This window comes from Diachasmimorpha longicaudata, chromosome 6 (assembly GCF_034640455.1).
Source record: "Diachasmimorpha longicaudata isolate KC_UGA_2023 chromosome 6, iyDiaLong2, whole genome shotgun sequence".
NCBI lineage: Eukaryota > Metazoa > Arthropoda > Insecta > Hymenoptera > Braconidae > Diachasmimorpha > Diachasmimorpha longicaudata.
Window position 1 is genome coordinate 240,864 of NC_087230.1, and position 16,093 is coordinate 256,956.

General features: G+C 45.6%; 1 protein-coding gene across 3 annotated transcripts; it reads right to left on the reverse strand.

The window, feature by feature from the left end:
- Positions 1–13,696: 13,696 nt before the first annotated feature.
- LOC135163291 (uncharacterized) lies at positions 13,697–15,952 on the reverse strand. Of its 3 annotated transcripts, XR_010299102.1 has the most exons (3): positions 14,946–15,952; positions 14,092–14,381; positions 13,725–14,031 (listed from the first exon to the last, which is right to left on the reverse strand). XR_010299102.1 is itself a non-coding variant. In XM_064122597.1 (2 exons), the coding sequence occupies exon 1, from the start codon at positions 15,486–15,488 to the stop codon at positions 14,949–14,951; it is 540 nt and encodes a 179-aa protein (XP_063978667.1). In that variant the 5' UTR covers positions 15,489–15,952; the 3' UTR covers positions 13,697–13,805; positions 14,946–14,948. The 3 variants fall into 3 exon arrangements, 2 of the variants coding, with proteins under 2 accessions (XP_063978667.1, XP_063978668.1); XM_064122597.1 differs by lacking the exon at positions 14,092–14,381 and having other exon boundaries at positions 13,697–13,805; XM_064122598.1 differs by having other exon boundaries at positions 13,725–14,381.
- Between the last annotated feature and the right edge of the window lie 141 nt (positions 15,953–16,093).

Consider the following 16,093-nt stretch of genomic DNA (forward strand, 5'->3'; position numbering starts at 1 on the left):
CGTAGTAGATACTGCCTCTTGAGTGAATAATCAATAGTAATACTCTAAGATAATAACTTGATTTAAACAACACGAGAACAGTATTTACTCTTTTCTACCCCATCAACCAACAGATTTAAAAGTCGGAGATAGAATGCTGCTGAAAAGTGATGTCGTACGACGTCGAAGATCGAAAAAGCTAATACAGCCCTGGATAGGTCCATATGAGGTCGAGAGGAATAGTGATGTTAACTATACCATCGGGTCTGGAACCAAACAGAAGACGTAGAGGGTCTACATAAATCGGCTTCGACTTCTCATAGAAGTATGGCTATATGGACCCCTGTCTCGGAGTAACCTACCCTAGAAAACGCTGAAATTCTCTTGTCTGGAAGATAAGGAAATTTTCAGGGAAAGACCAGGATTGCAGTTGCATAGCGATTATTCAATTAAACCATTTGCAATTAAATGCAGCTACAGACTCGTTAGAGGAACGCACTATCACCATATCGTCAATAAAATAATAGCCGGGGTAATCCCACAAGTAGGAGGCACAACTGTCACACTTTCTTCCGATATCGTCCAGGAACTGAGGGACGGGATACGGTTGTGGAGCTGGAGTCTCACCAAACAGTCTTCAGATATTAAAAGTATCATCTACACCAGCCTCGATGCCGGAGCGTACGGCGAGATCCCAAAGAGCATTGAGATCCTTTTTCCTGCGGGCGCTCCACTCCCTCATCTTCGGCCTGAACTCCAGATTGACGTACCCAGGATAGTACGGAAGTCGATAATACTAAACAATTCCAGAAATAGCGAGGAATTAGAAAGAATAGAGACTTCAGGTGTCAGTAAAGAACAGAGCAATAGGACGGTGAAGGAGGTATTCGTACTTACCAGGTATTGAAATATGAGGTCATCCACGCAATGTTCCAAATATGGGTGGTGCCTCGAGGAGCGATTCGAGCCAAGCCGACCCCGCATACACGGTGATGAAGCTCTTACTCGGTCCACATGGATGCACAGATTTTCGGGACTGTCGCAAACGGTATGTCCGAATCTATTGCACTTGAAATACTTTCCGGCGTTCATGCCGATTCTTTGGACTTTATTAACTTCTTTACTGATGAGTTCCTGGAGGACTGTGGCCAAAACGGGGCGGCAGTCACTTTTATATTCGAGGGCGCTTCGGCATCAAACATCGTGGACATCAGGTTGGCGACATCGTCCACGTGGGGTAAAATTCAAAAGTACAACAAATTTTCCGATTAACCAATCAAGCAATGCGCTAATTTTGATTGCTGTGGAGCATCGCGAAAGTTCGGGGGAGGAACATGTAATTGAGAGGTTCGTCCACGATCCGGGAATTTATTTTGAGCCGGTTGGGAAATTACATTTGCGCAACTACGTCTGGACCATTGGTGCGAGCACCGATGGTGCATCATGGCTGGCGACAGCTGACCAAATGCAAGAACACCTAAATTATACGAAGCAACTTTGCTTCAGGACTGGACTGTGGGTTTCAATTTTCATCACCTCGTGGATCAATGGATTGTCGATTTTGAGGATACGAGAAACGTCATCACGGTGTCGTTTGGGTTAAATCAGAAGAAGTAGAGCCGTCGATGTCTTATAAATGGCCCGGGTACAGTAGCCAAGTCACTTTTTGGAAGCATGGATGCTCAAGATGAACGAGCAATACGTGAGAAGATTTCACGTTTGGAGTCTGGAATCAAAGGGACACTGGATAGTTCTGGAAAACAACTGCAGATTGTTAATTCTACGCTTCTCTATTCAGCTCATACGGAACAAAGTATTCAGAAGAACGAGAATATTTTGTTAAAGTCTATTATGCCAATAGGGAATGAAGATACACAGTTGGCACACAGGTAACTCGTCGATGAGCATTTTATGGTGATGGAGGTCATCTAGACAGGAGTTATGCGGGATGTTGAAAAATTTGAAAAACTGCTGACCGACTCCAAGGGATTAATACTTGACACAGGAGCATTTACAGAGAAAGGATTAGTCGACCTTCTCAGAACATCCAACTTACCAAAGGGTTAACGTTTCCCCTTTGAGTTGGAGGTAGCCGGAACACATGAGTTACAAGAGGTATTAGCTGTCAGTATATCTGCAGTTGGCCTGAAAATCATCACCGTAATGGAAATACCCCTGGTGGATTTGCAAGCATTCGACGTTACGCTGATGTATAGCATTCCTGTGCGGACAACGAACGAGTATCACTCATTTTGGAAACATCGAATTATCTCCTGGTCTTACATGGTGCGCACTGATACACAAGACATCAGTAAGTGCCAATGACAGAGGAACAATTAAATTGCTGCAGGAAAATACGGGGACAATACTTATGCACTGACTTTTTGCTGATACAAAAAATGAGAGACACTAGGCCATGCGAAGTACGAATGTACTTGAGCCCAGATAAGATAATTGCTATATGTTACGGAGAGGAGAAAATGCCAGACACCCTTCAAGGGTCAGGGATGATACGGATAAAAATTTTCTGCAAGATTATCGTACGTGACTTCATTATCCGTGGCTGAAAATCAAAGGAAATAAGGGTGGTTCTTACCCTTGTACTAGCAGCATCTCTGTACTGCTGGTGCCGAAAACCCCAGCCTACGTCTGTTAGAGAATCGATGGACATCCCAGGACCATAATTCACATACGGGAGTTGAAAGATATACTTGTAAATATTACTTGACATTATTGTAAACAAAAGGGAATGTTTTGACATAATCATTGGTGAGCTAGGGTTAGAAAAGAAAATTATCCTCAGTACTAATTTTCTTGCTCGGCGGGGAGACATGTTATTCCCCGAAATTCCATAACATTGCAGATTTGTAATCCGGAGAATACGAGGATACGAAAGTGGCACGTATTATTCGGAAATAAAAATATATGAGGAAAGAAAAATTCACCACGATGAATATATGTGGATACATCCAAGTTTATTCAACTTCCGTAGATAACTGGGGCGCAGCGTGAGCCCTTTACACCCCAAAACTGGCCTTCAGCGCGTCACCATGCACGTTGCATGTACCTTCCGGTCGATTGACCAGCTGTAATACGAATCCACGAGACAATAAATATTCGTAAATTCGTATTTACTGGGCCAGTGATCCGAATTCTTTTCTTCAAGTGTTACCGCCTGATCCCTTCTGTCTCAGAGCGAGTCTATGACTATTAATAATCTTGGGAAATAATGAATAAAAGTAGTTAATCAATTGAACATTGTGGTTTCTACCATTTATCCGCGTGTGATGATCCCGAAACTCGAACCCAACCATTCGGGTTCATTACATCTGATCCAATTATCGGTTTTATTTATTGAATATTAACGAAGATATGCGCTGTAACGTGGTATTTTACCGCGTTACTGGTCCTCGACCGTTCCGCGATCCGGGAGACGTCCACCAGGCGGGAAGTCACCTTCGATGGCGAGGGTTCGAGTAGAGAGGAGGATAGAGGTTGGTTATTGATGATTTTATTTTGTTGTAAATTGAGTTACGCACCACCGCGTTCCCGCTGAGGACGACGGCGAGGATCCTGGGGAGGCCGGGAGATGGCGTGAGTGTGCAGGAGCATTGAGAGGATGAAGGAGCGGTTGGGTTGGCCGACGTTGGAGCCACCCTCCAGGAATCCTCTACCCGGAAGTGACGCAGTGGTCGGCAAACTCCGGATTTTGGCTGATGACTGGATTTGCAATGTGGTCTATGAGGGAGCCACAATCCAGCTATTAATTGACACGGAAGTGACGTCTCACCAGAGCACGAGGTCTCGCGATTAATGGGAATATAGGACTACGTTAATCAGTAGGGTTACTAATCTCATGGGTAGTAATTAACGCACGGATGATGTGGTTAATTGAGCCTAGTTGTAGTTGATGGCACATGCGCCATAATGAATGGGCCTGTTGCGCATGGCTGGTCGTGGGGGATTGGTGGGAAATGACGACGATCACCCCCCCCCCCCCACTAACAATCACCTGAAATCATCAGGTTACCGACCTGTTGCGGATTTTCACGTGGCGAGGGAAATCACTTCCTGTTTGGTGGACATTCAGAGAAGATCTGTGTGTTAATTGTGTGGTACCACGGACGCCATTTCGCCGAGGATCCCGCTGAGGCTGTAAAGCATTTTTGAGGACGGATCCGAGGGAAGGATGGAGTATCAGGGTGAGCGTGGTGGCCATTCGTTTAGTTTTTTCGGAATTTGTGTAAAGATTGTGGGCAGAGATCCCGGTTTTGTTGGTGTTCTGTACACCTGGGTCCTGCGGACCGTTAGTGGAATTCTTCTGTCCAGGGATCTCTGGCCACTTCTCTCAGCGATTTTTTTTTACCTCTCTCTCTCAGTCTGCAGATTGTGTCAGAATTAGTTTAAATGGGACTTTGTTAATTAACGGTCTGGAGTGAGTCCTGCGACTTCTGTTTGATGATTTGTGTCGCAGAACTCATCAATCTCTCGCCATCGAATTCTAGTCTGATTTCTGTAATTTCAAGGTCGCGTGACCTCTGGATTATTGTGTATTTATTGATTGGAATTTTGGTTGTTCGAGGTCACGCAGACTTATCGATTTTTGCGTTACGGTTCCGAATCACTGGAGTATTTTGACAATATTGTAACGTTTAGATTCTGATTAATTTATCTGACTTTTCCGACAGCGATGGAGCTTTGTGACTCCGTGGTTAGATTTAAATTATGTTTTATGTTTCGGACTATAGCAACCTGCGTCTTGGACCGCGGTTGTTCATTCAGTATTTATTTATGACTCAGTTGACCGTTTAACATCTGTGAATTGATTTTCTTGTTGGCTGACTTCAGAAGCGTTTTACTTGATTTTAATTGGACACCAGTGACAGTATCGTATAGGTTAAACTTTTGTGTGATCACGCTTGATCGATGTCCGGGGATTTATCTAATTGATTTCTTTTGATTGTATCGATTATTTTCTTTATGTTCTTTTATTTATTAAACATTGTGATCCCCGACAATTTTGACAATTGCGTTGTTTTCTTTGCTGCTTTAAAGAAAGTCCCAGTTGCATTCCCCCTTTCAGCTTTTGATTAATTGAATCTCAACGAACCGAGCTGCCGGAGTTATTGAAGCTGAGAGCGGAGGAGTATTTTGTGTACGGTGGTCATTCCGTTTTAATGACCTGGCGCCTAACGGATTTTTCTGATTTGGTTGAGGGGTGTTCCGGTGCCAGAGGGCGGGCGGATGGACGAAGGGTTCCGCGAGCCTTCGAAAATACGTCACAGCGCATAGCATCGCGCTATCATGCACATTTCTCGACTTTTTATTATGTCCATCCACTAACGGGTTACACTTGAGCCGCTCAGTTGGCAGTGCGCAGTGTAGTGTAGTGATATACATACTCGGGATTGGCCGTCCGCTAGTAAGCCGGTGACGATCTAGAGACCCTAGACAACAGTGTACAGTGCAGTGAAGTGTTGGTGAACGCATCCTCCCTCGTTGATGATTTTGAAAACAAAATAATGGACCCTATAAAATATGTGAAATAATTTCTTTGCATTCCTTTTTCTTATTGTCTTCTTCTTATCTGCTTTTCTATTTTATTTAAATGTTATCTTCTTACTATATCGAAGTCCAACAAACCTGAAGGAGTGCCAAGATCTGCCGTCAAAATTCGAATAAGCTACCGGGCTAACGAATAAGGAATAAAAAGTTGGAAATAAAAATATTCGAGACATATATGCCTCATAAAAAAATACAGTTGGCTAGAAGATTCTTAACATTAGTATGAAAGGTCATATAGGTGAAAAAACTTGGAATATATTTGGTAAAATATTAAACATAGCCGATACGCTGTGGTCAGCTGCCCCAGTGTTTGGAGGATCGGTTTACTCCATGCAACGCCATTTGGACAAAGGACTGAACAATCCAACGGATGTTTAGACCATTATCAGCACCCGAGTGACGTCACAGCAGGGATCGAATAAAGCAGTTTCAGGGCTTTTGGCACGTCCAGTATACTGTGCGACTATATGAGTCTTGCATCAATGATGACACATGACAATATTGGTGCAAAGAGCCGTGGAACTGCTTAGAACAGCGATTTGGACTTGGAGGAGATTTAGAGACTCGCAGAGAGCACAGATACCTTCCAGCAGCAGACCAGAGAGGGTCTTCCACTGCTCGTAACCGCGCTCCAAGTCCAACTCATGAACATCTAATAACGCGATACCGAACCACTCGCGCAAGGAGTGTATACAATTAAGAGTAAATATATATACATACATTTAATACATTCCGCGAGTGAGGTTATTTTGTGTTGTTCCCAATCCGTCACCAAGACACCCCTCGTAGAAGAGTGAACCCGAAGGGCTCACCGAGATCTAGCCGGACGGGGCACGACGGACCAGCAGAAGGGGACAAGACACAGGAGTGTCCCATCACCATCAGTCCCAAGAGGGGATATATACATACACCAGCTACTAGCAACCGCTAGTAGTATCCAGAAATATATATACATAACCCCTTAGTGAGTAAAGACTGGGAATATTAGTAATCATTTGGCTATCCAAAGGATCATCGCAGGGGATAGCCAAACTTCAAACGTGACATTGGCGCCCAACTAGTTTTGGCACTCATCAGGAGATAGTGCAGAGGAATTATGTCACACAAGAAGTGGGAAAACACTCAATTACGCATACGGAGCCGACGGTCGACGAAGGAAGGAGATTGAAAATAAAAAGACAGAACCCCAACCAACACCAGAGAAAATCGAACCGACAACGCAGACCGATAGCCGCGACGGGAAGTATAGCAGTGACAACGCTTCAACACCAACACCAGGAACAACCCAACGCCAAGCCAGGAGCAGCAGGAGAAATTTTGGACTGGACAACTCGCCAACAGCGGTACCGGAGACAACTCAGCGCCAAACCTGAAAAATAAAATCATCATCAGCAGAGACAATATCGGGCTACTGACAATCGTCATGGGACTCGCGTAAGTACTGAACAAACTTAAAAATTCCTCCTATCCGCACACCGCGATCTTTGGCCAGTCGGACCCAACGACGCGACTGACGGAACCGAGACTCGCGACCATATTTAATACACAGAATTAAATACAATAGACATGGACGGCGCGTCAAACGAAACCACCACGGGAGGACCGACGGAACCGGTCAACCGCGAGACGATAACAAGTAACCCGACGGCAATATCATGCGTGGCAAACACGACAACCACATTCACAACCTTACAGTCGAGAATAACAGCAAGTACGGTCGCACCAACATCAGTCGGTATTCCCCAACCTTTCGCGTTCAGTTCCCCAATACCAGGGAACCTTAGACCAGAAATGGGACAGATGGGCCCGCCCTACAGAAATAATCGATCGGACTTGGGATTAGGACCATTTAGCCCTATGCTAGGAATGAATTACGCGATGGGGAGACAGGAGTCGGGACAACAATTTCACAGGGGCAAGGGAATCGGTAGATCGGAAAGGGTACCCGGAAGCCCTATGTCGGAATTGAGTGCGGGATTTGGAAGGGCCAATTTCGGTCTCGGAGGACCGAATACGGTCCCTCAAAGTACCTTCGAAGACGGGAATGTAGGACAGGGAGCTTTCTCAGGTCACGCACCACAAGCTCACGGATTGGGCTTGGAATACAATCCATGGGCAGATCACGGCTACGGAGAAGATCAACGAGTGAGAAATGCAATAAGACCGTTACCGAAATATGAGGTAGGGATCGATGTAGAGAGATTCATCACCAGCCTGAATATGTCACGGAGACTCTTGAGGCCGGGAGATGAGCTAAATTTTCTGCACCAGTGCCTGCCAAAATTCGGTCCGAAAGCGAGATTGGCGGTAGAAAGCGCGCTAACAAGCATAAACTCACTCGATGACCTTGTCACAAAGCTTCGCCTATCATTGGGAACTAGGGAAAACCTACGCCAAATTCTGGGAAAAATGTCGCGTCTGTATCAACAATACGGAGAATCGGTCACAGATTACGAAATGTGATTCAGGGCTCTGCAACTAAAAGCACAAAGTCGACTTGACACGGATCCGACGGTAGATCACGGGATCACGATCCACGGTATTAAATTAAATATGAGGGAAGCCTTTCTCGCCGGACTCAGAAGAGACATCAAGAGCATGATGTTTCCCCTGACTCCAGCATCTTTTGACGAGGCCGTTGGACTCGCGGTCACGATCGAGTCGAAAATAAAAGAAACCGAGGATTTCGAACAGCTACGGAGGCTGCATGCAAGACCAAAACAGCCTCAAGGACAGGGGAAGATTCGAAGAATCGAATCAATCGATGACGACGCGATTGAGGCTGATTTGAGAGCAATGAACATCAGGTTCACAAACTCCACAAAATCCGACGGACAGAAACGCGCAGTCCGAAACGAAAAGAACAAACCCGAGTACAGAGGGGGGGAAACAGTCAGACAAACGGGTGAGGAAACCTAACACCAACGATAACGTTTGCTACAGATGTGCCAAACCGGGTCACTATGCACGGGATTGTAGAACCCCCGCACACCTAATAAAAAAACAACAACGTCCAACGAATAAAATGGCGACTGAAGAAAAAAGAGAAGACCCAAAGAATGACCAAGAGGCGGTCGCGAGTACCAGCCAAAATTTAAACTAAAAACGAGTCCAGAAGAGCTGCGCGATCTAGGACTCGAAGACATGGGCGAGTCAAAAGCGCAGAAAAAAACAATATATAAAACGGCCCATGTAAATTTCCGCGTAATGGACATACCTCCCACCCAAGTACATCTAAAGGTAGACCGAATGAGGGGCAGGGAGGGGAAATTCTTTGTAGACACGGGAGCTGATGTCAATCTAGTACGATCAGACAAACTCAGTCCGGAATTAAGGATAAATCGTGAAGAAATAATAGTTATCAAAGGGGTTACACTGGGGAAATCGAGAACGATAGGGTACGTAACTCTGAACGTAGAAGGAATCGAAGACAAATTCCATGTCGTCGATACGAGTTTTCCCCTTTCAGAAGATGGAATGCTGGGCAAGCCATTTCTGAAAAGCAGGGCAGTCAAAATTGACTACGGGGAAGACACCTTACAATAGGGGAGGGGATACACACGTTTTTAAACACGGAATCAATTTCCCTTCCGCCTAGGACAATAAAATTAGTCTACGTCAGAGTAGGTAAATTCGACACAGATATCGGTTACCTCCCGCGAAGGGACATCAAATCAGGGGTGTACTTCGGGGATGCGATAGTGAAACCTAGGGAAGGTGTAGCTTTTTCATACGCGTACAATACCCGGGAAACCGCAGAACGATTTAAAATTCCATTTGTCGACTTAGAAGAAATAGAGTCAATTGCAACGGAGGCGGAAATTAAAGCATTGAGCGAATCAGAGAGTTCGGAAAACCGGTCGGAGAGAACCAACAAAATAATGGAAATGCTCCGGCTGGAGGGTCTGGATGAGGAAGAGTTGGACGAGGCAGAAAATTTAATAAGATATAATCCTTAGGTATATAAGCTTGATCACGAAAAACTAAAAGAAGCCGAAATACCGTGATATCAATTTAAACTAAAAGACGACGAACCCGTCGTAGTCCGACAATTCCGCCTGCCCTTCCACATCAGAGACAAATGTAAAGAAGAAATAGATACCATGCTGAAAGCCGGTATCATCGAACCCTCTGACTCACCGTATAACTCGCCAGCGTGGATGGTTGCGAAAAAACTAGGCCCCGACGGAAAGAAACGGTGGCGTATGGTAGTCGACTTTCGTCGACTAAACGAAACAATGGTCGCGGACGCATATCCACTACCCAATATTACGGATAAACTCGACCAATTAGGGGGCATGAGGTACTTCTCAACATTCGATTTGGTATCCGGATTCCACCAAATCCCTCTAGCCCCGGAGAGTCACCCCAAAACAGCCTTCTCAACCACGGGAGGACACGATCATTATACCCGAATACCAATGGGCATTGCGGACGGTCCACCAGCCTTCCAGAGGTTAATGGACGTAGTATTATCCGGACTACAGGGGGCAGGCTTATTTGTCTACATGGATGATATAGTCGTCAATGGAATAACTTTAGAAGATCACAGAGAAAAATATAAATCGTTCGTGGACAGACTCCATGATGCACAAATGAGCCTGCAGCCCTCTAAATGTGAATTTTTAAGGGAAGAGGTAGCCTTTTTGGGGCATTGCGTCAGCCACGGGGGAATAAAACCTAACCCCAAAACAATAGAACCCATTTTAAAATATCGAAAACCTAAAGATAGGAAGGGAATTAGACAATTCATCGGATTGGCGGGGTACGATCGGAAATTCATGGAGAATTTCGCCACAGAAGCACGTCCCCTCACTGAACTCTTAAAAGAAGATATCCCGCGTGAATGGGGAGAAAAACAAGAAATAGCATTCACAGGAATAGCCCGAGAAATACCGTCATACCCCATACTACGGCATCCAGATTTTTCTCGACCGTTCATCGTCACGACCGACGCATCAGATTATGCGGTCGGGGCAATCCTCAGCCAAGGCAAGATAGGCAAAGATCTGCCTATAAGCTCCGCCTCGCGAGTGATGACAAAACCAGAAAAGAACTATACAACAACAAAAAAGGAACTCCTCGCGATACTATTCGCGATTAGGCAATTCCGACCATATTTATACGGAAGAAAATTCACCCTGATAACTGATCATTAACCACTAGTGTGGCTGAGGTCAACAAAAGACCCACGGGCCCAACTACGTCGTTGGGCTAATGAATCAGAAGAATACGATTATGAGATCAAATATAAATCGGGAAAATTAAATCTAAACGCGAACGCGCTATCGCGAAACCCGATACCTGAGGAGACAGATGAAGTCACTCAGGAGAAAACCGTCGCAGTCATAACCGGAATAAACGCGCAAATTTGGGACGTAGAGGTCGGGGACGCGATATGGTACACTATCAGACCAAGTGGCCAAAGAATAGGGCCATGTGTGATCGAAGAACTATGGTCAGATAACAAAGTACTGGTCATGCGCGGCGATAGACCAGATATCGCTCGGGGAGAAAACATTGTTGCAGTGAATACCCCCCCGACAGATTGGAACACAAGCGAGGCCGGGATTGACGCGGTCTCAGCTTACGTCGACATAAAGGTCGGTGATATGGTATGGCACAAGAAATTCTCACCATATCACACGGTGGGACCACACGAAGTTATCACACTCCTTTCGCCCGACGTAATTAAAGTCAGAACAGGGAATACCGATACACACGTGTCAAAATGCCGAGTCGTCTCGGTGAACGAAGAACCAAATAAGGGTCCTAGAACGACTTCACACGGAAGCCAAGACGCCGCTCAACAACAGCCACCCCAGGATGACCCCGGTCAACCAATAGAAATCCAAGAAAACCGCCCGACAAAAAGGATGCGAGGACGCCCACGAAAAATTCCTGTTAAACCAGGGATATAAAAACGGCCCTCGAAATTACCAACAGCTAAAAGAAAAAGAGGACGGCCGCGGACAATCCCACTCGAAGAAATATCTACAGAAGAGGAAAATATCGCAAAACGCCCAAAAAGAAACACGCAACCTCCTCAGCCAAATGAAGAACCGGAAACAGAAAGAGAGAGCTCTAACCTCGGAAGCGAACCCGGAAGTATATTCGACCACACACAAGAGCCAGTACCAACGTCAGACGAAGATATGGGTCGACAAAACTACCAAGAAGATAACGCAACAGCTGACGAGGGAAACGAGACGACACTCGACAACCAAAACGGGATCGACGTGCGAGAGAAAAACGGAGAAAACAGCAACAATAGTCAACACAGAGAACCACTGGATGACGCAAATTACGATGCATGGGAGCCGCCGACGGACGCCGATAACAGCGAGGGAGAAGACCCCCCTGACGTCAACAACGAAGAGCCACCAGAGTATCAACTTTCTGAAGAAGAAGACAACGAGAATCTCCGACACTCTCGAATGCACGTGACGGAAGAAAAACAAAACTTCGCATTTTTTCTCCCAGCATCCGGAGAGCCGGATAACGCGTGCCTTAGGGTATTAATCGAAAAGGAATGGATACAGGCGAAAGAACTGACGTCACAACGATGTCAAACGGGAGAGGTAATTAAAATAAAGAAATCCGACAAATGGGGAGTTGGCCTGGTCATTAAAGATGACTCAGAGGCAGAAGTCCTCGAGGATAACATCAAACGAGCCCTAGAAATATTTCTCGAGCTAATAACAGCCGAAAATATACAAATATTAAGAATGGCACACGACTATGATTGCCTACCGGGACGATCACGAAGAACAATCACAACGACCCTGTAGGAAAAATTACGCGGAACCAAGATACAAGTAATATTATGCGCAAGATTACTCGAAGTGCCGACTACGGAAGATCGCATTTCCATCGTTGAAGAAGAACATACATCAACGATAGGAGGACATAAAGATATCACCAAAAACCTATACGGAGTGAAACTCCAATACTATTGGAAAAACATGTCCCAAACGGTCCGTGAATACGTGAACCTCTGCCAAACCTGCCAACGCAAGAAGCTAACGAGGGAGAAGGCCCGCCACCCCATTATCATTACCGACACACCAATCGACGCGTTGGAGAAGGTGTTTATGGACATCTATGAGCCCTCCGGCAGGAGCTACAGGGGATACGCATACCTATTGACAATGCAGGATGGTCTAACGAAATACGCCTTGGCCGTGTCATTGAGAACGGAACGAGCGGAAGACGTAGCACGGGCTCTCGCACGCAAATTAATTTGTACATTTGGCGCGCCACAGGCACTCTTGTCGGACAGAGGCACTAATTTTACAAGTCAAATCACCGCGGAATTTTGTAAACTATTTAGAATTCGCCACTGTCTGACTACCGCGTACCACCCCCAATCAAACGGATCCCTCGAACGCAGTCACCATGTCCTAACCGAATTTCTGAAAACCCAAATCGGAGATAGCGGAGACTGGGACAAATGGATAGATATGGCGATGTTTGCGTATAATACGAGCATACACGAAAGCACGGGATTCACCCCTCACGAGCTAGTTTTCGGAGTCAAACCACGCGTACCCTCAGCAAGATCGATCGAGGGAATCGGAGGCAAGCCCTATCGCGTATTATTCCAAGAACTAACCGAAGGACTAAAAACAGTACGCGAACAAGCCCGGATAAACCTCATAAAATCGAAACAAAGATCAAAAAAATATTATGACCGAAAAGTGAGGGAAATACCGCTTCAAGTAGGAGAATATGTTTGGCTCCTAAAAGAGCCCAGAACGGGACAAAGGGACGATGATTGGAAAGGACCTTACCGTATTCTAGAAATTTTGGATCACAACAACGTGAATATCCAAATGGAAAGGAGACCGAAAATCGTGCACCGCGACAAACTAAAGAAAGCGCGACTCAGGGAAACCGAAAATCGCCCCGAAAACCGAAATTAGAAAAAACGAAACGACGAAATATCACCCGAAAGAAAATTTCTGAACAAATAAAAAAAAAGAGATATAAAATAAAATAATAACTCACCATAAATAAAGAAGAGGGATCACCTAATTTGGCAGCAGTTGACTCCGGAAACCGAACTGGAGGCGAGCTGGATGGGGAAAGAAAAAAAAAACAACAATGAAATTTTCGAAAAAAAAAATATATTAAAATATTTTAATAAAAAAAGGTAGAAAAAAATATAAATCCTGGAGCAAACCAGGGAAGGTCACTGCGATGGCCGCACCAAAAGAACCGGGAGGATTCCCTCAGCCTTAGACACCGCGAATACGATCCTGAAAAGAAAACAAAGTATAAAAATATTGGCAAAAACAAGGATCACGATCAGGAGAAACAAATAGAAAAAGAAAAAAAAACACATACAAAAGCATCCCCACGAACATACTCAAAGAAGGCAAACCAGTCGTACTCATCGAGAATGTCCTCCCCGAGAGTAGGATCCCCGGACAAATATCGAAGATATTCCAGAGGATCATCCCCGTATTGATACATACGAGGAGCCTAAGAAAAAAATGCCACAAATTTAGCAATCAGCCAAGAAAAAAAAAGAGGATAACTCACCACCGGACAGGGACCTGTGCCTCGGACAGGGAACGATGAACCTCAATAAAGAGACGGGGGAGACAAAAATCACCCGACAACCATAGGCGCAGATTATCCTGTCGCCGAGCCTCACGAATAAAACCCATCCTGAGGATACTCTCCACACGATCCCAACAAGCATCGTAGAAGAGATTAAACAAAAGACACTGGGCAGAATGGGAGAACAGAGGGACACGATAATAACCCTCCACCGTCAGGGTAAGCCAGAGGTCAGTAACCTCTTGAACGTTTTCCCAGGGAAAAGACTCCTGAACAACAAAAGAGAGTATATATTAAACATAAAAAAAAAGAGAAAAAAAAACTTACCAAAGATACCGGGAGAACAACGTCAAAATCCCCAACCTCGAAACCCGGCACCCAGAAAGGATGACCCATCATCTCACAGGAATACCGCTGGCTATCGAGAAGATCGATCAACCCCAACCCAAAATATTGGCCAGACCGAACGGCGGGAAGAGTAAGAGCCATACGATATTCAAAAATTTCCCGTGGAACCCAAGAGGGAAGAGGCTCTAACAACAACCCGGGGAGATCATCAAACCGTGAACCACCACGAATCAGGGACCCAACGAAGGGAACTGTCTCAATGAGCTCCTCCAACACCCGCACAATCGGATCACCAGCGGATAACACCATTATACAACAATAAACAAACCACAAACGAACGACGTGACAAACGGACAACGACTGAATGATCACACGTCAACGAAGAACCAAAAAGGGAGAAGAAAAGGAGAGATTCCTAGAAAGAAATTCGAAACACCCCACACAGCATAGAGGATAATGATAACGAAAAAAGGGGATCAGCTTACCAGCTATGGAGCAACAGCTGAACCAGAAGGAATCACCGACGACTGTCGGGATTCTGGGAGACGACGTCCGGATGCTCGACGACGTCCGGATCCTCGTCGACGGCCGGAACCTCGAGGACGTCCAGCACCTGGGCGAGATCCACCCCACCCGAAGGAAGACGGTCCAGGCATCACGGGCAAAGGTCGTTCAGGATGGCCACCATCCTGGGAGTGGTCATCGCCGATGACCCGAACCTCACGCTCAGCAGCTGGACAATGCCCAGCAGAACGGCCAGCAGCCCGCGGGTTCACGAGCCCGACGCGGTCGAAGAACCTCCAGGCCTGTTGCTCCGCGAAAGGACAATGGGCAGTCGGGATGTCCACATAACGAAAAGGGGACTCACCCGATCCTTCCAAAATGCGTCGCGCCGGTCCCACTAACAAGGCGCCGGTAAAGAACTCCGATAGCCCCAACTTACGCCGATACCAAAGGGCGATATTAGGGGAAATGGATAAACTGCCTTTCCAGTCCCCGGGCGTGAAGCGACAGGACCGACGAGCCATCTGATGACCCGTACAAACCGAAACACGGGATCGTCGAGCTGTCTGTCGACCCGATCCATTCCCCGATTCGGGGCGAAGCCCTGAGGAAAACAAAAAAATAAATAAATAAGAAAGAAAAAAAAATATAATAAAAGGGAAACATAATCGATTCACTTTAACTTATTTATCAGGAGACATTCTTAATTCCCCTGGATTCCTCAGAGAAAAATTATCGAAGGTTCCGCTCAATAAAATTCACATCGGCGGATTCTAGTATCTAAATATTTGGGAACTATTCGAGAAATTTGGGACAGTTTCGAGTGATAGAAAAAAAAAAAAAAAAAAAAAAAATTTATTGATACATTAGAATTTGCCGTTTTTTAACAAAAAATTTATGAGCAAACGACGCATTCTCCAACAACTCTCTGGAACGGGGAGACGTCTTACTCCAGACCACCCCTCCAACACGACCTGGGAGGATGGTAACCAGCAGAACCAACCCCGAAAGCACCTATCAACGACCTCGCTAACTTGTTCTTACGCTTATCCGAAAGGAGTTAAATACTGTTCTTGATAAGGATTTTAGCAATAAGAAAAACTGTAAGGGTCCGGTCGATAGGGATAGT